General features: G+C 39.2%; 3 protein-coding genes across 3 annotated transcripts in view; 1 reads left to right on the forward strand and 2 right to left on the reverse strand.

Moving 5' to 3' along the window:
- Nucleotides 1-7,120: 7,120 nt before the first annotated feature.
- ATP5MJ (ATP synthase membrane subunit j) lies at nt 7,121-11,797 on the reverse strand. The gene is made up of 4 exons (XM_079536995.1): nt 11,793-11,797; nt 10,327-10,450; nt 8,186-8,206; nt 7,121-7,295 (listed from the first exon to the last, which is right to left on the reverse strand). Exons 2-4 carry the CDS (start codon nt 10,448-10,450, stop codon nt 7,276-7,278), a joined length of 165 nt encoding a protein of 54 aa, XP_079393121.1. The 5' UTR covers nt 11,793-11,797; the 3' UTR covers nt 7,121-7,275.
- Nucleotides 11,798-12,465: 668 nt separating this feature from the next.
- Nucleotides 12,466-27,329, forward strand: part of TDRD9 (tudor domain containing 9) — a gene marked incomplete at both ends in the record, with an annotated part of 59,136 nt that continues 44,272 nt past the window's right edge. Inside the window, one exon of the mRNA XM_079536979.1 lies at nt 12,466-12,620. Within this exon, the coding sequence (XP_079393105.1) occupies nt 12,466-12,620 (155 nt within the window). The remainder of the gene's footprint in view (nt 12,621-27,329) is intronic.
- Nucleotides 15,853-17,330, reverse strand: RD3L (RD3 like; the record flags this gene model as incomplete). The annotated part of the gene is made up of 2 exons (XM_079536994.1): nt 15,853-16,150; nt 17,032-17,330. The coding sequence occupies 2 exons, from the start codon at nt 17,328-17,330 to the stop codon at nt 15,853-15,855; spliced, it is 597 nt and encodes a 198-aa protein (XP_079393120.1).

Genomic DNA, 27,329 nt, shown 5'->3' on the forward strand with positions numbered 1-27,329 from the left:
AGGCAGTTCTGCAGGCAATTAATTCCTTGCTGAGATATTCATCCCACTATCTGAATGTCTTTGAAGGTGCCTATCTCTCTATTGATTAAAGATGGAGCCTGGATGACTAACAGAGATTAGAGAGGTTTCTAGATGGCTGCAGTTAGGGTGGGTTTCCTCACAAGTGGCAGAAGAAAATCTCAAGAAGCAAGTACCAAGAGAGTGCTAGGGGTTTTTGTGTATGCGTATTACAAAAATTTTAATCTGTCCTTTCTAAATAGCTTAGTGGATTGCTTTATTACGTAACACAACACTCCTTTCCAAAAGTAGATTTTGGATTCGCTGTAAAGCAGGAGGAAGTGGCAGTGAGTAGGCAAGCAAGTTTAGAAGCTGGGTTTTGGAGGTACTTCTAAGTTCCCAAGCAGCTACTCGCAGGTGCAGTGTGCTGTACCAGACAACATGGGTAGATTAAAATCTTTACAGAAATACTGCATATAGTGTGTATATTTAAAGAAAATCAATTTTATCTTGTTACTGTGGCTTCTAGTACCCTTTCATTCCAGAACAGAGCTGACTTCCTAAGGATGCAACAATGAGGAATTCACACTGAACAATTGTCATAAGCTGCCATGTTTGAATTCATACACATCCAGTGCTTTCCAACCCCACCAAACCTGTTCAGAGATAAACTATAAATAATAACCTAAAGGAAACACTTTGATGTCTGTTTTGTATACAGTCTCTGAAACACGTGAATAGGAGAAAGATACTTTTTCATCCCTACCTTATAATATTCTAGTAATGCATGCTGGACCAGATGACTAATGTCCTATAGTTTCATGGCACAGTGCACACAGTGCATCATTCTGAAAAGGAGTACAATAATTAAAGCAGAAGTGAAGCCATATAAACTGTTTGTATCAGAGCTGTGTGTACTCTGTGGGGATTTGAGTGCCTGATACATCATGTGTTTCAGCCCTGTATTTGGTGGATTAGAAATGTAATTTCTTTGAACAATAACATAAATTGTATGCTTAATCCAATACACATGATGCAAGAAGGTGTACTTAGTAGAGAATGCTGCGGCCTCACTGGAAATGTGTTCCTATATATTCTCATAAAATTCTTATACTAATAGGTATTGCTATTTTTTTATATTGTAGCTACAAAAGTTACAGCTGTATAAAACGAATTATGCACCATCCTTTTTACAGATAGATAATCCTCTGCTCCCCTGTAACTTACGATGAAGAAACCATTGAGAATATTAGGAGTAGAGAAAGCAAAAAGATATCCTGGAAGAGGCTTTTAAGGTGATGCATATTCACAAAAATCTTTGTATTTTCTTCAGTATGGCCATGATGATTGGAAGCTTCCATGACTAAACGATGGGATACTAGTTGAAGTAATAACTGAAGAGAAGATAGTAAACAAATCAGTCCTTCAGTCGATGTGCTACTTTGTTTTCCATGTATCACTTTCTAAAGTTTGAGAGGGAAAAGGGATAGTTCATGTCTTAAGAGAATCCATCTCATTTCTTCACCCTTTCTAACTGCGTAGGTTTTGTTTTTCCAGGTAAGGTATTGCTATTCTAGTCCTGTGAACTTCAATGACACAGCTTGCTTTCATTTTATTTCTAAGTGCCTGAATAATTCTGTTACTGCTTTAATCCTCTGGCAAAGTTTACTACAGTTCTTAGCTGGATAAACAGAACACCAACTGAAAAGGGTAATGAACTGTATTGGAATCCTGTTAATGAAGTGTAAAGCCCTAGAAATTGAGATAATAGAAAATGTGTCACCTGTACATGTTTACAATATATTTGATTTATTCAAAGATGTCATAATATGCAGTTGAACCCCAGAAGATTTGAGAAAACGGACTTTCAAGGTTTATCTATTGCTTATGTCTCCAATTCAAAAGCCGTATTTCTGTTCTGTAAAAATACAAGCTGTAGGACAAGGTAAAGCAACTTCAATCTTTTCGTCTTTTCTTCCCATTGCTGTGTGAAAGTTCTGCACAATTTTTTCTTGCCTTCTGCTTCTGTCTTCCTAGACACACCTGATTATGTTCAAATTAGTAACCTTCATTTAAAAAGAGGTATGACAGCATTAATAAGAACACACAGTCTGAAGTAAAGAAAATACACTTTCGACAGGACTCTTTCTAGCTACAGAAATTAATTAAATCTAAGTATGCTAAAAGGTATTTGTTTCACTGTTTTCTGGAACAGACTCAGATCCATGACTGAAATTAGTACGCCTGCAACACTTAGTTTACTAAAAGAAAGGCAACATTTTAACTGTAGCTAAGAAGTCTTGAGGTCTAATTTGGACAAGAAGTATTTGGTGAGTGCTGTTGTACACACCAGGGGGGTGGAACTTGATGATCTTTAAGATCCCTTCCAATCTAAGCCATTCTATGATTGCTTTTTTCAAGCTATATGTGATACGCTTTATGGAATATAATGACTTGCAAAGGATTCTAAGGCAAGAACTATAATTTCAGATATAGAAGAATTCAAAGAAAGCTATTTTTGTATACAAGTACATTTAATTCAAAGCTAACACTGGAATATATATACTGAAGGTAAGTATGGTGTTAATTAAAAAAGGAAAATGCTTTTGGTTAATAAAAAAAGAAAGTCTATACTTGTTACCATATCAGATGTCTGCTAACATTCTAAATCATTTCATTAATTTCTTCCTCCCCTCCCCCCAGTAATATTCTGTTGTAATGACAGTTCAGTTGTTGCAATTTTGCTTGTTTATAAAGCATTCCATATGAAATATCTCACAACAGTTCTACTACATACCTAAATAATTCCCCCTTAATTGCAGCAGTTCTTTAATATTTTCAAAAGTATGCTAAACACAACAGGTTAAAACAAGAAATGAGGACTACAACTGATACTGCAGGAGAAATCTGTGTAGGCAGTAGTAGTCATCACAGATGGGATTCATTCAGTATACTGCTGTTAGTTCTACCACCCACAGGATCTCTCATTATCATTTTCTACCAAACACAGCTCTGTAGAAATCTCTCATCTGAAGCTGAAATAACAGTGATGATATATGGATGCATATTAAGTAGTTAAAGGTCAAGTCAATTAAAAAAAAAAAGTTGCCGAAGCCGTAATTAAATTTTTTTTCGTGGCTGTAATTCCTGATTTGAAGAAATAATACCAATCCTGTCCTCTAATATGGAAAGCATTCTTTCTGAATGTACTGAACATCAAGATGTTGTACAACCGTTTGTTCTTTTGTCCCAACTCATAGCAGACATCTGAGAAGGCAACATGCTCCAAAAGAAGGATGCAAAGTTCTGCCCCTTTGCTGAAGGACAAGCTGACATTCCTGATTTGTACACAGGGCGGAGTTCTGCATGCTTTTTATTGCTACTCCTCTTATTGTGAGTGTTGACAGTGCTGACAGTTCTTACAGGAGGCAGTACCTTGATCATATGCATCGCTGGATGTGAGGAGGAAACGGCATTAAATTATGGTAAGGCACATGGCTTAAGAGAGCTGGCAGAGTGAATGCACAGATATAATTTTTGAGCCTGCTGTGCTATAATACAAGTTACAAAGTAGCCATGCTGTAAACACCTGGAGATGGATCCAAATTAAAACAGAAAAAAACCCCTAAGTTTGCTTTATTTTAGTGTAAATGCCTATAAAATTATTAAAGTTTGTCCAATCTGACTCACAAACAGTTGTATCAGCACAACGAAGAGAAACATGTCACTGTGGTATAAGGATGGAAACTCCACAAGCTGCCTCAGCACTTATACTGTTAAACCACAGCCAAAGTCATTACACTTCCTAGCAAAATTTAATTAAAATTTCTAAAGATTCCATTCTTGTGGCGGTCAGTTCATTTTGAGATAGAGGAGAGTAAATGTTTCCAAGTAGTTTGCCTGAAGCAGTGGAGTAGAATACAGGAATTTCTTGTTTATGAGTTCTTTATAAATTACCAAATCTGACTCACGTGTCATCATAAAGTATTAGCTGCTAGATGTTAGTTGCTAAAGGTCATGGAATTAATAGTACAAAGAGCTTGCTGTTGAAGATCTGTCTTTTAATTTCTTCTGTTATTCACATTCACCAAATTGTTCACCACAAGAGAATGCCGAAGAGAATCTCCTATCTCACTATTCTTTCCTTCCTAGTAACTTCACAGATTTCCGTGAGTGAAACAATAGATTTCAAATGCTGATTTCCCCATTTAGTTTCACTGCAGCCATCTGGTGGTGATGTCACATACAATCACCTGTGTCTTAACAAGCACCTGATAGTTCTTCCTTAGGGACTGAAAGTACAATGAGCACACACCAGCTCAGTATCAGGGTGTATTTATACTTCAGAGATTTGCTACCATGATTCAGATACATAGGAGACCATTTCAGCTGTTTTACTTGGTTTAGATCATTTCCTGCAACTTTACTCATCCTCCCCATTAACATGAATACACATTTGGGGCTTTTTCCAAGTTAACTATTAAAGAGGTTAAGTAGGCTGGGCCCCATGACTAATATTTCGTTGGCATGACTGTATTTTGCTACTCTTCTAGAGTATTCCACAATTCTTTATTAGCATGTAGGGGATACTCTGAGATTCTCAATTATAAGTCAGGACTTTGGAATGTTCTAGCAATCTCAGAGCTCCACAATGAGAAAATGTGGCTTGTAAAATTTGGCTTGGAGGCATGAATACAGTATTTTCATGATACAAAGACCATATCTTGCATTGTTGTCATTAATTTAGCAGCCTAGTCCTGAGTTCTGATATTCTACACATAATTAAAAACAAAACAAAAACCAAACAAACAGCAAAACTTTATGAAGGTGATGCTGCAGCAACTGAATGTGGTTTATCAACCTCTGCGAGTTGCTTCCACTAACACTGCAAAGGTAGTAAATAATTTTTGTCATTGCCAACACCTCATCAGAGGCAAATGAAATGTGCAATTGCTGAACTACTTCAAAAAGTGTAAACATAATCCTTTCCTTTTAGAAATGTTAGTAATATAAAGATGAACAGCCACATAGACACAGCACCATCTGTCAAGGAGCAGAAATAACCATTTGCATAGAAAAATGAGCAAGTTCAACAGCTGGGACTTGTCTGGATAGACCTTTGCCTGGAACCTTCCTACTTTGGATTAGCTCTAAGTTACCTACACACCCTAAAATAAGAACACTCACTGCAGCAGTAGTCCTTTACAGTGATTCTCTACATAGGGCTGCATTTCAGATGCCAGTGCTCCAACAAAATGGATTGCTCCTTTCACACCTCACAGTACATAAACAACACACTGTGCTACAGCACTGAGGTGCAGACAGCTTATCAATAGTAGGACATTGTGTTATGGGTGTGTTGGTTTCTGTTTTTGAGTCAAGTCTCTGACTGTCAACTTCTTACTGTAGCCTACTCACATAAATAAAATCTATTGAGGAACACAACCATTTTACTTCCATGCCTTTTGCAGAGCAGGAACGTTCTGAAACAGTCAGAGAAACTACAACAGAAACGTAATGGAAGTACCAACTGCAGACAGTATTATTTCAACACAATGTGTAGTTTCCACAATCCAGACAGTGAGTCCCATATGTAGCTCCTTTCCCTATTAGGGAATCGAGTTACACATCAAGTTTTAGAGTTGAAGTGGATAAAATTTACCTACAAGTGCAATTAACTGCACTCCAGGGGCAGTTTTGCAGAAGCTCTTCTTGCTTTTCCATTAATGTTTAAGAGATCAAACATCACACCAATGTAGCTCATTCCCAGTATGCTAGGTTCTACAGCTAAGGTAAATCTTGAAATGATTCATGTTTTTTCCCTACCTTGTTTGCCTCAGCTCCCTAATTGAAAATTGCTAAAGCAGGTTATTTGAAGTATGTGTAATATCTTAGGAACTAAGTCAATGATCATAAATTTGCATCACAAATGCACATACAGCTCCTTACCTGGCATAAATTTTCAATCTGAACCGGTTATTTACTATACCACAATTCTGACCCACCCTGTAATCACCACTGGCTAATATCTGTTTGTTTGAAGCTCCCTTTCTTTTCCTACTTTTTATTTTCTGTTCCCCACTTCTGGAGGCTTTTGTATGTAAAGACACAAACACTAAGATCTCTCTACTCCTCCATTCTTCTGGAGTTAGAAAACAAAACAAGGGTGGAAAGAGTGAAAACTCCCAGAAAAAAAAAAAAACAAAAAAAACAAAAAAAAAAACCAACAAAAAAGGATCTGATGAGAATCAGTTTAAAAAGTACATCAAAGGAAGATATAAAACAAAGAAAACTACGGAAGGTAGAAGAAAGGCTACGAATGAATGATAAAGTAACTATCAGCTTTTCAAATCAAGTGAGCTATACCTGCTTTAAAACAAACAAAACCAAACAGGCCCAACATAGCCCATGTCAGTATTAGTACTGAACGGAGCTTTCAGAGGAATACAATACACCAAACTAAAGCAGAAATATGAATTCTGAAGGAATTAAAAGGAACACAGGATTTGGAAAGTTTACCATGTCATCATCAGTAAGGTTATCATGATCGTTCAAATGCAAAGTATTTAAGCTACTGTCAGGTATTACTATCAGTGAAATTGAAGCACACAACCTTAAGCTGAAAGATTTAAGATGTTTTGGTGATGTAGTTAAAAGATGTACGTAAGCATTTACTCATTAAAATGACCTAAGCCTCTTAATCTTCTCAAAAGCAGATTAACCAAAACATGACATACAGCAAAATTTTGGTTTTATGCACTACGTGTCCTTGCTGTGGACATTCACTACGCACAGTTTGAAAAGTGATTTTCATGTGGTTTTTAGAGTCCTCAAAATACTGCACTGAAAGTTGACAAAAAGCTGGCAGTAACGTCCTCACTTGTGATGTAGCCTTAAATGATGTTTCTAAAGGAAATGGGGTACTTAAAGGTTACAGTTGAAAAGGATGCTCTTAAAAATGGCATGATGCTTTTGTCAGAAATATCAGCTAATTCTAATAAAATGATTAATCACAGAGATGTGGTTATTTTCAAAGTACTACTGAAAAAGCTTTTACATAGAAGAACTGTAGGAAACAAGACGGCGTTATTCCAGAAATTACATTTACAACAGACTCCAGCACACTTTATCCAACATGTTTAATTCCTTCTTGCTCAACATATTTATACGTACAGCAGAGGGATCAGGTACAGTTTTAGAATTAACTTCTCTATGGTTGTAACTTGCTTCATTTACAGCAAAGATGAGCAAACCCCAAATTCATTCTCCAAGAGATCTTTAATGATGGCCAGAAGACTCTGAAACAAAGACATGATTTAGACTGTTCAAACTGTACAGCAAATCAATTCAAGAACACAGGTCAGAACCTAAAATACACAAGTCTGTCTAGATCTGATTCTAAGAATTGGCAAGTTCAGCTGCTCTAGCAAATATAACAACTTCCCCAAATTAACCATATAAACTATGCTAAGAATAAGAATCTTTTTCACATATTTTGAAGTGCTGTTACAGCAAACATCCACTCTTCCTCCGATTTGGATGGTTGCTGCTATTGGCTATTTCTAAATTCAAGTTCACTTATGTTATTATCCTGAAGTCTACTGGACTGGAATTATTGTCACTAATTATACATGTAAAAATGTGACAAATGGTTGCATACATCCAACTGGGAGCAATCAAACAGCCACAGAACAGAAAATCACAGCAGTTCATGAAAAATTAAATTGTCAAATCAGAAGAAACTGACCTTAAAAATTTAAATGCTATTTTGTAGAAGGTATAAAATACATCAGTTGAAAATACAAGTTCAAAACTGCAGTTCTTATGGCAGTTAAAATTTTTAATAGGTACTCAGGAAATTCAGACCACTTAAAATTCCTATGAAATGGCCATCATTATCACAATTTAAAATAATATTCCTTACTCTTACCTCCCTATCGAGACATACAACTCCCACTTTGTTCCTAAAAGCTATGCAAAGTAAAACTGAAAATGCAGGCAGCATCTGGGCAGATTCACAAATGCTTTTAGGTTACAAAGCCATCAAAACAACTACAACTACATGTTCTGAGGCAGTCCTTAGACACCCACTAAATTGATTGAAAACAGAAACAAAACCGAAACTTATGCAAAATTTTATGCATTACTGCATTAATTTAAAATAATACAAGAATTTGTTAATACTTACTATCTGCCACTGCTTTTTTGCCTAGAGAAAAAGAAAAACAAGCTGAACAATGAGTTGTTTTTTTCAAAAATTTCTTGTTTCTATTTTGCAGATAATCTTCAATAAGGTTATACTACTCACTATTTGCTGACTGAGCTTGAACAAAATTTAACAAATGTACATCATGCACTTTTCATGGTACATTTCTATAAACATTATATTGATTTTTAACTGTTTCCATCAACCGAGACTCCATGCATTTAGAATTTGTAGCATCCAAGATTTCTACTATAGGTCAGGAGAAACGTACAGGAATGTAGCTTTACATATGTGGACATTGTGTAAGTAGTACTACAAAATGAAGATGTGAACTGACTAATTTGTCTAAAAATTTTTTATAATTAAAGTAGCTTATTTTGTGCTCCAATTTTAATTGTTCTTCTGTAAGAGTGATTTGCAGTGAACAGACAAAAATACATGGAGAAAAATAATACTGATTTGAATTCTGAATAAGGCTATGACCAACCTGATCTACTGACCCTCAGAGATATATGACAATTATATAAACAAATGTATTAAATACAAAACTGTACCCCAAATTACAAGAAGGTATGCAGGTATTAAAAGCTGTTTTCACTTGAAAATAATGCTTTTGCACAGCTCTACTATATGAAGGTTTTGGCCCTCATACCCTACACCACTGCATCTCTAAAGCAGTATGACCTGAACATGACCTGAGAAGAGGCTCAAGGGGGACCTTACTGCTCTCTATAACTACCTGAAGGGAGGCTGTAGTGAGCTGGGGGTCGGCCTCTTCTTTTGTGTAACTGGTGATAGAAACTAGAGGGAATGGCTTCAAGCTGCGCCAGGGGAAATTTAGACTGGACGTTAGGAAATACTAGTTTTCTGAAAGAGTGGTCAGGCACTGGAGCCTGCTGCCCACGGATGTAGTGGAGGTGTTCAAGGAACGTTTGGATTTGTGCTGAGGAACATGGTTTAGTGAGTGCTACTGGTGACAGGTGGATGGTTGGACTGGATGATGTTGAAGGTCCTTTCCAACCTTGGTGATCCTGTGATTCTGCAAACCCAAACTAGAAAAAGTTTTGCTTTAACTTCCTTCATTTCAAGCAGAATTCAAAAATTAAATTATTGCTTTCTCTCCAGCTGTTCAGCTTCTTCCATTTACTTATGCTTTTAAGTTTAGTGTTACAGGTTTGGACATACCACAAGTTTTTTGGACAGAGAAATATTAAGGTAAGGTCACTCAGCCGTTCCAACAATAAAGGACTCCTTATCCCTATCAAGTTTGTCTACATTTTATAACAAGAAATTCTTTAAGACAGCGAGTAGAGAGTTGGACTTGGCAATTTTTCAGTATAATCCGAGTTGAATAATAGGACCTTTAAGATACCATAATCTGTTGCCAACCTGCCCGACTCAAATTCACTAGCTTTACATTAGATGTTTTTTTCCCCTCAGAAAGTGATCCAGTATCATCAAATAAAATACAATTCAATGTTCAGAGACACACCTCACATTTTGAGGCACATCAGCCCCAACTTACAGTACTTTAATATAGTTCATACAGGAACAGCTTCTCAAAATTGTAATTTTTGCAGGTATTAAGCAAAAACTCCATGAAAACAAAAGAACGAAAAAAAGATTCTCAAAGAAAACTTAATCAGAGAATCATAGAATGGCCTGGGTTGAAAAGGACCACAATGATCATCTAGTTTCAACCCCTGCTATGTGCAGAGTCGCCAACCACCAGACCAGGCTGCCCAGAGCCACATCCAGCCTGGCCTTGAACACCTCCAGGGATGGGGCATCTAGTTCAAAACAGCCTTGCATTCATTCAGAAAAAAGCTGAAGGAGAAACCTCTGGCTACACATTGCAAGTTAGATGTGTTTTTAAAACGAGTATGAACATTATTTAATCTTCATAAAGCACATACACCACTGCATGGGTGATTCTGTTAGTGCAGCCTTCTACACTGAAGACGCCAAACTTTTACATTTTTACAGTGAAAAACTGGCTTTGAGAAGCGTTAATTTCTTATTTGCTAGACATTTTTCAGGGGGCAGAGTTTGAACTGTGAAAGACATTCTTATCTATATACCAGGGTTTTAACAGCTAACAGAGATTATAATGTTTAACTTACCACCGTATGAAATTCTGTAATAGGCATAACCTGTTAATGCTAGACCAACCCATATTTCTTGGTAAACAGTAGTGAAGTAGAACTTCATGGCCCTCCATGACTTTGGAATCATATTTTGCATCATCTGAAAGTTACAAGAGGTACTCCAATGGTGAGTTGTGCAATTACATATTTACTTACATATGCATATATGCACTGCAGGCTGTATACGTAACTTTTATATGCATGTTAAACACACACACTGTCACATACACACATAGAGATGCATGTATATATACACACACACACCCCCATACCTCAGCAGCAGCACTCCATGAGTGCCATTAAAAAAAAAAAAAAAAGCAAACGTGAAAAAGTATTTATTCCAAAGCAAAGCACTACAAATTCAGAATTCAGGTTATACCTTATGGACTAACACACAGATACATGCCTGCTGATGAAAGGATTCAAAGATGAATTAACAGGATTTGCAGTGTAGCAATAGCTGGGCTCCTCTCTACCAGTGATTTGTTTCCTGAGTCTCTCAGGAGTAAAATCTTGTTTCAGGCAAACTAGAGAGGCTCCTATCTTGCACCACACCAAATTAGTTTCTCTCCCTCACATAACTTATACCTCTCAACATCTTAATTTCTATGATAGCAAAATAGCAAAACACGTGATAAGCTACTTAATTCATGATTTATTATGAAAATGTTACTTTTTAAATATGCTCCAGCAGCAGGAAGCCTATTGATGTGTTTTCCTCCCCTGTACCCAGCTTTGTTCATAAAACCATAGAATGGCCTGGGTTAAAAAGGGCCTCAAAGATCACCTAGATTTAACCCCCCTGCCACATGAGGTTATCCAAACAATGGTTGTTATTCAAACCAGACCAGAAAAGTATGTAAGATGTACGTTAAAATAAAACTTACTGCCATTCAACATCTTAGCACACATTTGCACCACACTACATAGCAATACTACACATTCTATTGTTTTCTACCTTAAACACTTTGAGCACATCACCCAAATAATACAACCCATCAAACTCACCTGTACACTGACATGGACATTATATATTAACTCAGAGCCCCAGAATAGAAATCTTGGTACTTCTCCAAGGATAAAAGCATCTCTATGGAATTTAATGTCTTAATACAAATCCGTATTTCTCTTCACCAGTATACCAGTTTACAGCAGCAATTACGGAGGTGTTTCCTGAAAGGCTGTGCTTTCACCAGTGCTGTTGAGAACACCGAGACCCCCCCTGCTTCCCAGTGAGTTAATCCATGCTGAACGTGCCTTCTAATCCACGTTCCTCGCCCTCCTCCCAGCACCGCGGCCCGCTCACCCCTCGCAGCGGGTACCTGCCGCCCTCCCGCGGTCCCTTCTACACAGGGAACAACGGCCACCAACTCACAAGGGTTGCTCCCCAGCCTCCTCCCCGAGCGACGGCACTACCGGCCCAGGCCTGATCCGCAACCTACCGTTAGGCCGGGAGAGCGCGGCTGCCACCGAAGGTCACGGAACGGGGACGGCCTCCGCTACCGCCACAGGGGATGCCGGGAAGGCACGCACCAACGAGGGAAGATCGCCAGCCAGAGAGGCGGCGCCGGCGCACAGCGCCCCCTGCAGCTGTGGAAGACCAGAGCACCAGCGCGGCCCGCTCTCGGTCAGCCTCAGCCGTTCGAGGGCTGTGCTGCAACGTTCAAAGAACTGATTGCACTGAAAAAAATCCATGCTTAGGCCTGTTCGCACTCTGTGCTGCCTAGGCATGGAGCGCGCACCGAGACAATACTGGGAAGGGCCGTCAAGGCTCCTGACGCCCGGGGGCAGCCTGTCGCCAGCAGGCAGCCGCCAGGGTAGCTTCTCATGGTGGGCTGAGGCTATACGCCTGCCGGCTGTTTTCTTAGCTAAGAGGAACGACAGATTGATCCCGATCCCAGAAGGCCTTTCGGCCATTGTTCTAGGGCTGTAACACACAAGCTGACCGCGCTTCACTACTCCACAAACATGGCGCCGTCCTCCCTTCAACGGGTCACGTGCTATGGGCGGGGCTTTCCCTAGCGCGGGAAGAGAGCGCGGTGAGGGGACGCGAGCGCATGTGAGCGTGCGCGTGCTGTGCTGTGCGGTTCGAGGCGCTAGTCTGTTGTCGCCGTCATGCTGCGGAATCTCACTATCGAGCAGGTGAACGAGTGGTTCACCATTGGCAAAGATGTGACCGCCGTTGAGTTCTTAGGTGGTCGTGCGCAAGCTACAGCCTCGCGTGATTCATCCTGTCTCCCCAGTCCGTTTGCTGTGCAGGAGTCATTGAGGTGAGTGTGGTTGCTGCCCCTCAGCCTGATAGCGGGGTGTGGGGTTGTGTGTGGAGTGCCTCTCCTCTGTTTGTGCGTTTTTATATGTGTTTAGTGATGTATGCGTGCTGCTACAGAACAAACAGGGCCTCTGTAGGAAGGCCTCTTTTGGTAGGTGGGTTTTGTTTCCACGTGCGTTTCTATTTTACACTTCTCGGATTGTGCTTAGGGAGCTTGGGCATCGTTTGAGGAATTCTGATGAGTTGTATGTTCAAGTGGAAGCACTTGGATTTGTATTTGTTGGCTTCTTGAAGGTTTTGGAGGGCTGAAAGCAAAAAACTTTCTCTTACCTTGCTGAGGTTGCTTGTACTGTAATTATTTCAATATTTTCTTCAAGGCATGTTAAAATTAAAGGCAAAATGATTGACGTTAAAGATGCTTGTTATATATAAATAGTTTCAAGCCTCTTATATAACTTATGGTTGTTAAAATTATTTCCAAGTTCTTATCTAAATTGACATGCAAGAGCACGTAGGATTTATACCCAATCAATTATGGAAATAAGAAGTGTGTCATAATAATTACAGTGCTCTGTAATAAGAAATAATACTTAACAAAAGCTTTATGAAATACTTTTGCTAATTGAATGTAAAGGCTTTGTGCCTTAAGAAGATATGTAAGGTGTTCTTTTTGGTTACCAATGATGCTTCATCTTCTGAGGCTAAGTTTATCATGTTGTCTGGACTGCCTCTAGAGTAACAATACTAGCAGTTGAACTTAAGAAGAAATAATATTTCTCTGAGGTTATGGTTAGAGGTTTTATCCTTAAATGGCTTGTTAATTTTCTTCTTAATTCCTCTGATTGCATTTAACTGAATGAAATGAAATGACCCTTAAATCTTTCTTCTTACCAAAACAATTGCGGTTCAGATTAAAACACTTAAAAAGCGCAAGCATGGAAAAAGATCATTATTCTCTCTTTGATTTCTTGCATGTTGTAGGTGTAGCATTTGCTGAGTTAGGTTTTTTTTTTTTTAAATAGCTACTTTATTTGGCTAAAAACATAGCAAGCTGTTCTGCCTGACACTGTGCAGGTGGGAGGCTTGCTGCCCTTTGAAGTTGCTGTCACTCACCTTTCTGCCAGTGGAATGATGTGTGCCAGCTGCATGTGGTACCAAAATTACCAGTTCTTACCCTGTCTTTACTCTTTCTATGCTTTTCTTTTTTTCTAAGAATACATTGCACTTTGGAAATATTCTGTAAGGTTACCTCCCATGTTGGTGTTCGAAGGAAAAAGAAATGAAGGAAGGTCTCTGAGGATGGCATTTTCTCAGCCTTTGTATAATATTTTTTCTACCTATGCCCTCTCTACTTCCCAGTTTAGTTTTTTCCTTCTAGTTTCCACTCCAACTGTTAATGTTAGAACTGATTACGTAGCCTAGTATCAGTAAAGTGTAAGGAAGTAAGTCTTTTTGTGCTTTTCCTATTCATTGTACATGGAATTACTGATTTAGTAGTGATGCCTACGTATTTTAATTATTGGTTACAGACTGCCTTTTAGCATATGTTTCAGTTGATGGTCCTTATTTCTGAAATGGAAAGACTTCATCTGAATTATGGAATCATTCAGATGATTCCGTAATCCAACTCAAAAGGCCATCCAGTCCATTCCCCTGCAGTGAACAGGGATGCCCACAGCTCCATCAGGTGCTCAGAGCCCTGTCCAGCCTGACTTTGGCTGTCTCCAGGGATATCCCCCACCTCTCTGAGCAGTCTGTGCCAGTGCCTCACCGCACTTATTGGGAAAAAACTTCTTCCTTATCTGCCCCCATTTAGTTTGAAACCTTTTCCTCTTATCCTATCACAACAGAGCCTGCTAAAGAGGCTTCTTTACTGAAGCTTCTTTAAAAAATACTGATTTATAACCTCTTGTAGTTTTATACCTTTTATAAAAAATACATGCAATCTGTTTTACCCAACTGACATTACAAGTAAATTCTGTGTTGGGTGAAAGATTCAACTGGAGAAGAAGGGAAATATCTTTGAGTTGCATGTTACCAGGTTGAGGAGCTCTGAATGAACGTGGTCTTCAGTATGCTTGAAAACAATATCATATATGACATTTTTTCTCTGAGATTGCAAAATAGTTCTTTTTGTGAATTGAGGAATAGGAGACTTGCCTGTTTCTATGATGTGACAGACTGATGGAGAGGAAATCTGGAGATGGAGAGTTTAAATAAAAGGTTTGTAAAAGTTTGGAGCCTGATGGGAAATGCAGCACATGGCTACGGTGTATGTTTTCTCTGATTTTTTTTGCCTTAATTGTCTGCTCTGGCCATAACTGCTGTGTGTCCAATTAGTGCTTTAAGACTTTGTTATGAACTCAGTCACAGATAATAGCAACTGAGAAATGGCAAGTTTCCGAAAATGTGAAATGTTCACTTGCTTTTGAAGTGATTTGTTGACCCTCTTGCTACTCCAGAAAGTACTGTGACTTACCAAGATGCTGAAGTTTAGCATCTGGTTTTCAGGGTAGCTTCAGACAACGGAAGAAGTGCAACCTTTTGAAATGAAATTATGTGAGAATTTCTTAGGGGATATAGAGCTAATTGTTAAAAGTACTTAAATATCCAAAGGTTACATTTAGTTGTCAGATTTCACAGTATTTCCTCATGTGCAGTGCAGAGTTCAGACAAATGAAGAAACTGTTCATGCAGGGAAATGTTATTTTACGTTGCTTTTGCTTTAGGACTTACTCTTGAAATTGAGAAATAAATATTCAGCTCCAAAAGGTACTTATCCATTTAATATAACATCAAATATACTTAAGAAATCTCACATTGTATAAATTCCCTATAAAGCTTAGAAGCTATGTAATAAATACAGCAGTTGCTGTCTAACAGTTTGTGGACTGATGCTACTCCAAAATACAGAAAGCAGTCTTTTCTTGTTTATGATTCTATACCTACAGATATGCCAAAGATAAAATGCTTGTTTTATTAGCAGCATCTACGTTTTTGGTTAAAAGGTTCCTTCAAACACAGTAGCTTCAAGGAATGTGGAAGGTAAGAAAAGAGAGTTCATGCTACAAGTTCATATAATGCGTACTAGCTGTAATCAAGGATTTTAGTTTCTGAGCTCTTAAGGTGAAAAAGGGAACATGTCACATTTCTTATTGGTATGTTTCTGGATGGCAATCACAGTGAAGGAAGGCAGACAGCTACAGAGCTTTTTGAAAGCAACACAAAGCAACTTAACTTGATGGGTAGTAGTATGGTAGATTCCAGATCCTATCAGAGAAAGTGGGAAACATGCTTTGTGTGTTTTTGTCAACATAACTTGAGACTGTAGGGATTTCCTCTTTCTCCGATCTGTTAGAACTGTCTCCACGCAGGTTGAAATGTTCGGAGCAATTTGTATTCCACACATTTACCAGTTGCTCTTGTTGGTTTTCTCTCTCCATGGTAGTAAGAAAATCTTTTAAAACTTGCTTGAATATGTAGACTATTTCCCAAGGCAAAACATCATTTTCTGCCAAAACTTCACGAAATCTAGAAACAAACAAGCATTGAAATCTAATCACTGATGCTGACAGTGCTCCTGTTTCCTTGCTAATCTGATGAGGAGAGGGAAAGGGGGAGGAAATGACTGTGCTCTTATGTCAGTTATTCCTTGCTGCCACATTTCCCCACACACCTCCCCCAGAAGATTGTAGAGGAAAAGAGCTCTAACAATACATTGGAGGCAATCCAGCTATTTTGAGGATTGTTGTTATTCAGTATTCTTTTGTTTTCCTTTGCCATCTGGGTAACTTGATTTAAACTGACTTTGCCCTTAGGTGTATTCTGGGCTTTAAAAGGCACATAGGATTCTTCTGTCATTTGTGTGCCCCTAGAAAGTGTATTTAAATAGGAGCATAGGAGAATTTTTGATGGTAATCCATTTTTTTTCCCTTTTGCCCCAGAATGGAATTCTGTTTAACACTGGTTTTTTTTTTTTTTTCTAGGGTTACAGGCTTCAAATATTTTGTACAGCGAGGCTTAATGGTACACTGCATTAATTTGAGTTTTTGATTCTTGGATGCAATTTAATAAATACCGGGGATGAATAGTGGAGAATTTAAACTATCGGGAAGTCATATTATAAGCGTGCAGAATTTCCTTTAAGATTAGGCTGGGAGAATCCTGATGTTTAAAGAAGAAAAAAAAAGAGAAAAAAAAACAACAACAACAACAAACAAAACCAACCTTCATGTACAGTATAATAAAGCACAGGTGTAATCTCTAACACACATACAAAGATACACTCAGATTGCTGCTCATTCCTAAATTGCAAAGAAGATCACAGCCATATATAAGCTCGGAATAGGCAAAAGAAATAACTTAAAACTTACTGAAAATCAACTACTCCAAGAGGAATAGGAAATGGTTACCTGCTGAGAACAGTTCCAGTCTGGCAGGGTTGGATTTGGGAGCACAGAACTTCGAGCTGCCGCTGCTCAGTAGCTGGAATTGTTGCTTGAGGATTTTGGTAGTTCTTCAACCAGTTGTAATCTATGCCAGTTTTCTGGACTTTTTGCTCGTTTTCAATCTCTTGCACTAACCTTTCACGCTCCTTCAGGTGCCATTTCAATTCCCTCAGCAAGGTTTTTGTAACTAGTTCTGATCCAGGATACCTTGAGGGTTTGTAGGAATCATTTTTTGGCCATTTCATCCAGCCAAAAAGCGGCATCTTTAAGCTTGTGAGGGGGAAAGAAAAAGAAACTTTGCTTATTTCTGTTAGGCAGGCAGCATTGATGCCAGGGACTTCTTTTTAAGCAGGTGAGTGTTTACAGGAAACTTTGTTCCTCATACTAAAATACCTTGCTGCAGAATAGGAAGAAAAACGTAATCACCAAACTGGTATCAAATGTGACAAGGCTCACATTTTACAGCATTTCTCATGTTTTCTGGATTAACACTTACGAATCTAAAACTCATTTGAAACTGCATATTTATCATCTTGAAATCACTTAATTTTCTTTTTATGGATAATATAGGTGATGTTTATTAAAAAAAAAAAAAATTAAAAATTTGAGGTAATGCTTACATGTTAAGTGAAATAAAATAAACAGTTCAGTGCTGTAACTCAGCGCCTGTCCTGTTCTTTAAAACTTCTGCATCACTTTTTATTTTAAGCAAATTCTTGTTTATATAACTTCTGGAAGCAGATCCTAGTGGAATAGATTTATAAACTGCAGCTTGTTACAAACCATGCGGACAGAAGAACACAAATTTGAATAAAAATAAAATGAATTACCTTTGCAGTTGTCTGAACAGTGTTGTTTCAGGTGAGTTTGCTCGAAGGTCTCCTACTGTAGCATTTCCTGTTCCCGGGCTGTTACTACTGGTGGAAGAAAACAAGGTTTTTTCTTTTTTTATTCACTCAGACTGTGCTTAAAACGTCTTTCTGCAGTGCATGTGAAAGCTTAAGTTTTTTTGCTTTTAAGGTTCTTTTTCATCCTCTGTACCCAAGAGCAGCAGTAATCCATTTAACCTAACGTGGTCTTCCTAATACTTCTACAAAGTCCATTAAGGTTTCCTACCTTTGATTTGTGTTCTGCCGATGGCAGCAATTCAAAGAAAGATGGTCGCAACTTCAGATGCTTGTTGCTAAAGCCATCCAAAGGTATTGTTGGCAGGGAGCTGCATAATGATTGTCTGAAGCAACCGCAGATGTGCTTCTCGCTAAAGTTAAGGCTGTCGTATGATGTGATGCTTGGCTGTGCATAGCTGTAGGTCACGGTTTAGAGCTGTATTTTTATGCCTGTAGAGTGCTAAAAATAACTATGTTGCTTTTATCATCAAACTAAACTTCCAGGCCCTTGAGATGCTGGAAGACTTTTCTCCCATTGGGGAGGGGGGTCAGACTGTTCTACTGTCACTTTTAAACAGCTAAGAATAGTCTTTCTCTGGTAAAGATCGTCTAAAGCCTTTGCTAACAGTGTTGATGAAAGAGAGCTATTTGACAGTTGCTCGGGATTTTGTTGCTACATTAAATACTTTCTCCAGCTGAATTTCATCCATCTTATGCTACTACACTTCTTGATTACTGTGCATAGCATAGCTGTTAGCATTTTTAATTAACATCTGAAATGTGTTCGAAGAAGCCAGTCTGTAACACCTACGGTGTGCCACGAAAGACGCATTAATCTAATTAAAGGAATAAAATAATAAAGAAATGCAAATTGAAGTCAAACTGCTGTAAAAAGCCCAGAATTTTGAGTCTTACCATAGACTTTGCTTCAGTCTCAACTGGCTGTCGGTTGCCTTTTCTCTCTTTCCTTGATGAGTTTTTTGAGCATATCCATTTTTAAGGTTCATTTTCAGGGATGGCATCGCGCACGCTAAAGGTCGCTGAAGCAGCCATTTTCCGTTCCACTTATCTGGTCTCTTCCTATTAATTTTAAAAGGCGGACACACTAAGTGCCTTCTCTTCTGCTCTTTCTCGTTACAGTGACTGTCTTTGCTCCTGTGAGTATTTTTTTGTTCCTACTTTTTTGCCTCCCCTGGTGTGTTGAGCTGTTGAAGGAACAAGGCTTCTGTAAATTTGTTCTAGATGTCATGCAACATAAAAGATGACGTGTAGGGCTGTTATTAAAACTGATACCACTTCTACATTGAAAAAATTCAAATGTCAGTATTAATCCTCTTCAACTGGAAGGTTTTCACATTGCATTGTATGTGGTACTATGAAGAAGGAAGGAAGCTAGGTTTATGATGACAGAACTGTCCTGACAGATTTTCAGACGAAATAAAAACGTTCTTTGCCACCTCCTTTACAGCACAGTTGCCGTGTCACTGCTTACTTTCCAATTGGATACAGTGGGGCGGGGGGAAGGGAACTGCTGCATGGCATAAAACCTCTAAAAATTAAGGACACGTACTGAAAGGTGTGGAAGTGAATTAAATGAGAAAACTACAACAGTGGCTTTTTTGGGTTTTGGTTGTGTCATAAAGCATTGAGTGCCAGGATACTGACGATGATGCTTTCCTTTCCACTGGAAGGGGAGCAGTTAATTGTATTGCTTCTAGTTCTGTGCATGTTTGAGGTCTGCCTTCAGGAAGAGATGACTGCTTGTGTGAGTTTGGTATTGGGAACTGGGAGGTGAAGGAGAGCAATAGATTCGCAGTGCTGTATTGGGATGGGAGTTTTGACTTTCACAGATAGCAGGGCTTTGATGAGGATCATGGTTAGTACTTGCAGTTGTTATGACTTAGCCTGGGGGAAGAAGCCTGTATTTTGATTCCTCTCATTAATTGCTAGGCAGTTTTGTAATAAAATTACAAATGGTATGAAGTTGTTGCTGCATACTTGTGGCAGTCTTGAGTGAACTCAGGGATGCTGTGTTTTTTGAAAGCAATTTAGGAATGTAAGGTTCTGAATCTCTTCTCTTTGTTTTCATTTCCCTTTTCTGAATCTTCCTCTACTGGTGTTAGTGTCTAAAACCAAATATAGTACTAATATACTAATATAGTACTCGAATGAGACCGTAATGTTATTTATATAATGGTGAGTAACTTTTCATCTTTAAAGAACCTTAAGTTACTCTGCCACTGTAGCAGAACAGTTCTTTATAAAAGTATCAATTAGTAAATTAATCCTAATGACTACTTGTGTGTATAATATAAAATGTCAATTAAAGAGTATTTTCTGTTTTATTTTCATTTAACACCCTGAGTATACTTTGTTTTCTGAACTTTCTAGGCAAGGGATGTAACGAATTTTGAAAGCGTGTTTCTGCTTTTTATCCTGTGGGCTTCCTGGTATCAAATAAATTTGTTCCAAAACCTTAATACATCTCTTTCCTGCTGTACTTATCCTACCCCCAACCTCAGTTAATTAAGAGGTATGCAAAGAGTTGATACTTCTTGAACCATCTGGGCAATCCACCAGTTTACAGAAATGTTTTTATATAGGCAGTGAATGAGGAGTTTGTGTAACCTGGTTTGGGGAGAAAAGAGGGACATCTGATTTTCCTCTTTCTTGAGAGAGCAAAATACTTCTTTCCTGTGTTCCACAAGCAGTATCTGCGTATGCAGCTTCCAGAGCAGATTACTCTGGCTGTGTATGTTAAGTTCTTGCATGCTTCCCAGAAGCCCTTCTCAGACTTAGTTAGAAATGGAGGCTAGGAATAAAGCTCCGATTGCATGGCCTTGTGGCTGGGTTCACTTTTCTCCTTTGCATTCGGACCGTATGAAGAAAAAATGCTTCATCTGAGACTGGCTGAACAGAGCTAGGAAGTCTAGAACAGAAGTTTCTATGGAAGAGCCTTTGCTGCGTAAGGAGTCTAAGCTTCAGCACCCAGCAGAACAGCTGAAACCCATCTCTGCAGCCCTGGCTTCTGTGCAGAGGTGGATTTGTTCCTCAGGGATGTGGTGGGTGCCTTTGATTTACTCATGGCTTTTAGCTGTGCTAATTTCATAACATTTGGGTTACAAATACAGAAGGAAGGAATCATTGAGGCAGCTTAACTTGTGGTTCCATACTTCTGTACACAAAATCAGTACAACTTGCATGAAAATTCTCTGGAAAATATTCATGTGTTTTTTTTTCCTTCAGCAGACAGATGCAGCCTCTATTTAGAGGGTGGTGTTTGTAATGGTGGGTTGTGGATCACCAGTCAGAAAAATGAGTGTGCCTTCATGCATAACCGGGGCCTTTGTTCAATGTATTCTAGTATTTTATTTACCCTTTTAGAATGAAATATGATGCATTCTAATCAATCTGATTAGGAGGAGGCTTACTTAAGGGTTGTGCTACTAGTTCTTACTTGATTGAGAGGGAGAAAGGAGGGTCATTTTAGTGCAGTATCAGCATAGGGCATCTTTAAAGAATTCCTGCAAAGACAGCACCACACCTATGATGATGGTTACGTTCTCTGGGTATCGTTTGCAATGAAGAGGTGCAGCTGAACCCAGTGCTTGCTGTCAGAAGTCTCACAGTTGCTAAGCGGCTTTGTTCTGCTACATGTGGCTTCATGGATGTCTAGTTCATTGGTCTCATTTGCAGCCTGAAAACATCCAGTACTCAGCATGTTGTCTACTCTGGGAATTCTTTTGTCTCTTTCTGCTTGCCCCCAGGCTGTGAGGGGAGCCTTGGCAGTGAAATAACAGGTGTGTGACTGTGAAGACTTAGCGCCTGGGTAGAAGCGTTGTTTGCTTTTGAAGGTCTACAGGTTGGAGACCTGGATGTCCTTGCCAATACTCTTTCAGCTTATGTTATCAACGAGGAGCCCTCTGCCCCGTGTTAAAGGCACAGCACAGCTGCAGAGGAAGGGTAGTTCCATACACTTCTGGTGCGAGTGCAATAGGCAGCACATGGAATTTAGATAATTGATACTTATTGCAGGCAAGCAGCATGAATCAGTGAGATGTGTGTTCTGAGGGTGTGGAGTATACTTGGTTTTCAGCTTTGTTGGTGCAACAGCGAAACAATTCTGAAGAAGTGCTTGTTGGGTGGTAGTAAAGTGCTTTCATGGAAGTTTACAGCAATTTCCTTCAAGGGTAGGTAGTGGGGTAAGGGAAATGAGGTGGATTCTTACTTGAGAAGAGTGGAATACGGCACCATGAGTTAATCATGACTTAGATGTCATCTACTGCAGGAGATGAAATAGTTTGTGGCAAGATAACATTTCGTAGCTAAGAAGAAGTGACTGCAGATGTTCTTTTTATTCTATCCTGTGCTTTCCAGAATCTTCAGAATCTAAATCAACTCACCTCTTTAGCATGGCAGACTTGGATATTTACATGGTATGTGGCTAATTAAGTTCTAAGTTCTTATTATGAGCTTTCATTGCTCTTGCAATGAGTGATTTGCCTTAATGCAGAAGACGTAGTCTTGCTGCAGACTAACACTCTGCCCGAGGCTCCATCCAGCCTGCCCTTGAGCACCCCAGGGATGGGGCACCTGCAGCTCTGGGGCAGCCTGTTGCATTCTGTGACAGGTTGGAGTTTCATATTATATAGGAAGGTCACCAATGCTAATGGTCACCTGAGAAAAGTGATCTATAGTCAGCAGGTAGGATGGCGTGCTTCCATTTATAAGCACTGTCCCACTACTTGGACTCCATAATAAACTTTGCAGCGTGTTTTTCTTTTGATATAACAGAACAACTCATTGGAGCCATTTCAGGCTGCAGACCAGCAGTGTGTCTGCCTCCTCAGGTGGCACTGGAATGCTTACACTTATTAACAGCTGTGAACAAAACTTGCCACAAGCCTATGTAAGAGGCCTATTGATAATGTTCCTCGTTTGGTCCTTTGCTGTGACAGCTAATAACAGTAACTGACTTTTTAGAATGTTAACTAAATTGTTTGCCATTGCTGCATTCCCATTCATGTGATGAATAAGATCAGGATATGCTTAAAGCTGCTGTCTTCCGGTTATACTTTGTGTAACAGTAGTGTCCTCGATGCTGCTGTTGCATCACCAATAGGCAGGGGAGTGACAGGTGTCGTTTTGTAATTGAGGCGATCCTGCATTTGATGCTGATCTTAGTGGGGCAGTGAAGATGGTGAGCAGTCCAGAGGGCAAAGGGCATGAGAAGCAGGGGAGGCCACTGAGTTGCTCAGAGCAGAGGAGCTGAGGGGAGGCCTTATGGCTGCAGCTCCTCACAGGGAGCAGAGGGGCAGTGCTGAGCTCTGCTCTCTGTGACAGCGACGGGGCCCGAGGGAACCGTGTGGATCTGTGTGAGGGGGAGGGGCAGCTGGGAGTCAGGGAAAGGCCCCAGGAGATGGAGGGCACGAACAGCCTGCCGGGGCACTGAGTACAGCCCTGAGCTGCTGGATTTTAGAGTGTCTGGACAGTGCTCTCAGACATAGGGTTTGGATTTTGGGTAGTACAGTGTTTTAGATTAGATGATCCTTGTGGCTCATCTTAACTTGTAATCCATAGCTACGACAACATTAATTTACAAAACTATCACACCCTGAGCAGTCAGGGCAGTACTGCTGTGTACCCAGAGCACATGGTGACAAGCTACAAGTTGGCCCCTTCTGAACAGCCCTACTTGAGCTTTCTGTGTGGGGAGGAGCTTGTAGAACTCATCTGTGGGAGAGTCCAGTTCTCTGAAGCCTGACAGTTTGTCCCCATCTTCTGACTGGCAGAAGATCTTAGTCCCATAGTGACAATAAATTTCAGGACTGAGGTGTTTTTTTCCTGTAATTTGTGGTTGTTACTCTTCTTGGATTTTGACTGCATATGAAGTGGGAGACAGAAGTTCTCACCAAGCTTTTGGCTTAATATAGTGCAAATATTTCTTGAAATGAAGGTCACAGTCAATACAAATCTGCATTTGTTTTTTTTTGGGTTTTTTTTTTTGCAATTTTTTGGATTTGCTGAGCAGTTCAAGTGTGCTTCCTCTCTCTTTAGTTCAAATTTTAACACAGGTGTCTGCTGTGATGAAGAGCTGTTGTGTTTGAGATACCTTTGTATGAAGACTTGATCACTGAGTAGCTAACCAGGTATTTAGAACAGCCCTCTTCAGTGGGCAAAAAAGCAAGTATCTCATTGATTCTTAACAGGTCAGTGTTTTTAAATGTGTATTTTAGTATTCTGTGGTTAAGCTTCACTTTGAATTCAAGTAATCTTTTTTTTTTTCTTATGAGTGAAAAATAAATACTTTTTTGAGTGACTGTACATTTTCATTTTAAGTTAGTGTATTTCTGCAGGTAAGGCCAGGCTTCTGAAAGTCCGGAATGCCCACTGTCAGTTAAAAGGAGTCATTTTTAGGATGTCCTTCAGTAAAAGCAGAGGAAGGTTATTTACTGTCATGGCAAATGTTCAGTTATGTAAAGTGTCACATTATTTTAGTTTCAGAGGAGAGACTTTGAAATGGTCTACAGTATATATTGTACTAAAATAGTACAGCAAAATATTGCTCTGTGTGCTCAGTGTTCTTTAAGTGATCTTTCCCCCATGTTCTCTCAGTAGGTGGTCAGCTCATGTGGTAGGAGCCCTGACTTAGGGCACTCCTCTCATCAGCTGTGAAATGAGTGACACAAGTTTTACATTCAGCTCCACTCTTGTGTGAAGAGAGATTTTCATGGCAAATGAGGTGGAATATAAATGAGCAAAAGTGCATATGTAAGAATCTTTAAAAACTTCTGTCTTAGAACATTCTTTTACCTTCCCTTTTATTTGTCTTCCTGATAGGAGCTTCTACCCTGAAATTAAACAGCCAATAGAATTACCTGATTATTTTTTTTCGTATTTGATAAGCATCCATTTGAATCTTTCAAGCATCATTTACATATTTGAGTATTTTCTTCATACTGCCCAGTTTGCATCCAGTGGTGTTCTCTTTTACAGAGAGAAACACTAGATGTTTCTCCTCATTTTTTTCCTTTCCAATCATCTCTTGTAGAGATGTTAGTTGTTCAGTGCATACATTGGTTGGGTGGGTTGTTTGTTTTTTAGTACATGTTGCTGGGAAGAGCCAAGTACATCAGCTGTCACCTGTGACTGAGATTGGGCAGCCGTCTCTGGTTTTGAGAAATGAGTGAATGCAAGAGTGCTGTTTAATATTCCAAATTATGTTCAGATAGAAAACTTATTGAGTGTTATTCAGTTATGATAACCTTGTTGACTTATTAGAGGTCATTCTGTAGCTTGGAGAAAAGGAAGACCTTTCTCTATCTGAAATTACTTAAAGAAAAGCACCCTTAGTATATTTGAGAGCCCTTAAAATTGGGTATGCCAACAATTTCTGGTGTTAAACTGTTTCCCTTCTATTAATTCTGCCTGAAGTGGCAGCCACATTTAATGTTACGTTCATTACACTGATTGAACCTTTTGAAGTATTTTCATTATTGGCTTTAAATATTTTCTCGCAATCAAATCCTGTAAGCGGTCAGATGTGCAAAGATCAGTCACACATCAGAAAAAGGTTATAGTGGTTAAACTGTATGGGAAACAGTATAGAAAGTATCCCATCCTCTTGTAACAAACAATACCAATTGTCTTTCATAAAGAGGCTTGGTAAGCACTGCCTCTTTACTGTGTTGGAAGGCCTCTTACTGGCCACTGCTGCTCAGGCTCCGTGTTCCTGCATCTGCTACTTCTGGGTATGTGTAGGAAAAGCGAGATGTCTTGAGTTGGGTACAGCTTTAGAGGTAGCTGATGTGTTTTGCACAGCTGTTAGAACGTCTCAACAGCAAGTAACTTTGATAGTGACATTACTGGTTGATTATGTTCTCAGTGGTTCGTAATCTTGCCAGCTTTCATCCATTCAGGATGATAATTTTTCATGTCATCTGTTTGCTGCAGACTCTGTTGTAGAAATCTGTTCACATCTGAGGATGAAGTGTGCAGATGTGGTCTGAATTTGAATAAGGTCAAACTCACTTTTTTTTTTTTTTTGTGAGGGGAAAGGAAGGAAAAAACAGAGCATCTCAAGTCTTCTCATTTTTCTTTAAATCGAAATAATGATTTGATTTTTTTTTGTCTATAATTGTGTTACAATGAAGAGAGTCTGGAAGGCCTGAGGAATGTATGCTGTTTTAGGGCAGGTATCCTGAAAGGCAGGCATTCACTGCATCAGGGGGAATAGAAGTGGGGACAAGAGAGCTGATGCAGTGGACAGGCATGTGCTTCATAAGGAGTATCTGGCAAAGCTCCTTCGTTAGTGCTGTCCTCTCTTATCATAGAATGGATTTGAATTGTCTGCATCTCGACTTTCTTCTGCTGTCAACAAATGCTTGTAGAAACTCCTCAGAAAAATACTCCATTCCTTTCTGTCTGTGTAACAGATGATGGCTTACAAATGATTTTGTGAGTGACATTGTTCTGATGACTTAGAAGGCTGCCAGAGGGCTCTGGAAGGATTTTTTCTCAATTTACTTAAACCGTATATGTGTATGTGCTGTAAGCTTCTTGCTTTATTAAAGTTGCAAAGTTCAACATTAAGATACTGTGAAATGATGTAATTAAGGTTGTTTGTTCATTTCATATGCCCAGATGCAATTTCCCAATTACATATGATTTTCTCCAAGACTGTAGCCTGAATCAGTGCACAGACTGAGCAATGTTCATTACTAATGAGTGGCTATTAAGCATTTTCTTTATTCATTGCATAGCCTGAGGTTTATTTACTGCATGCTGCCTTCTGAAGACAAAAGCCTTAACGTCTGAAAGAAAATAGCCAGTTACCCAAATAAAATCTCATGTAACCTCACCGAGGTCACACTGTCCTCGTTTTCCTGGAGTTACCCAGGCAGTGATCAGGAGCTTGTTCTCTGAGCCCAGAATCTGAGTATATGCAGTATTATTTAAAACAGGGTTTATTGAGTCATTTCAGCTGCAGTTTAAGTACCCACGCTCAGTTTTAATTGCTTTATCATATTTTTGGTTTTATTTGTGTTTAATTGTTATTCAGTAGAAGAACCTAACAGGTGGGCTGACTGTATTCTATGAACTCTTCCAAATAGTGCCTGAGGGGCTGTAGCAGAGTGTTCCCTCTTCCAGGTATTTGGAAAGTTGGTGTGGTCAGCCTGCTGCAGTCTGCTTTCTGTAAGCTGGCAGCTGCTCCTCGCGTGGCAATTATGTGAATGTGTGCAATCCTGGTGAGCTCTGTGCTGAGAGAGATTCAAGAGCTAGAGAAGCACTGCCTTAGCTCTATCAACAAAATATCATTAGGACAGGATATGGAGTCATTGTGTAAGCTTTTGTGTCCTTCCTTTCATGTTTTGT

This window comes from Tetrao urogallus (genome assembly GCF_951394365.1).
Source record: "Tetrao urogallus genome assembly, chromosome: 6".
Lineage (NCBI taxonomy): Eukaryota > Metazoa > Chordata > Aves > Galliformes > Phasianidae > Tetrao > Tetrao urogallus.

Bases quoted from the DNA above. Each gene is read 5' to 3' on its own strand.
- ATP5MJ (XM_079536995.1), bottom strand. From the start codon at position 10,450: ATGATGCAAAATATGATTCCAAAGTCATGGAGGGCCATGAAGTTCTAC. The intron at 8,207-10,326 runs GTAAGTTAAACA...CTTTTTCTCTAG, and splicing joins TTACAGAATTTCATACGGTG to GCAAAAAAGCAGTGGCAGAT. The intron at 7,296-8,185 runs GTAAGTATTAAC...TCTTTGTTTCAG, and splicing joins CAAAAAAGCAGTGGCAGATA to AGTCTTCTGGCCATCATTAA.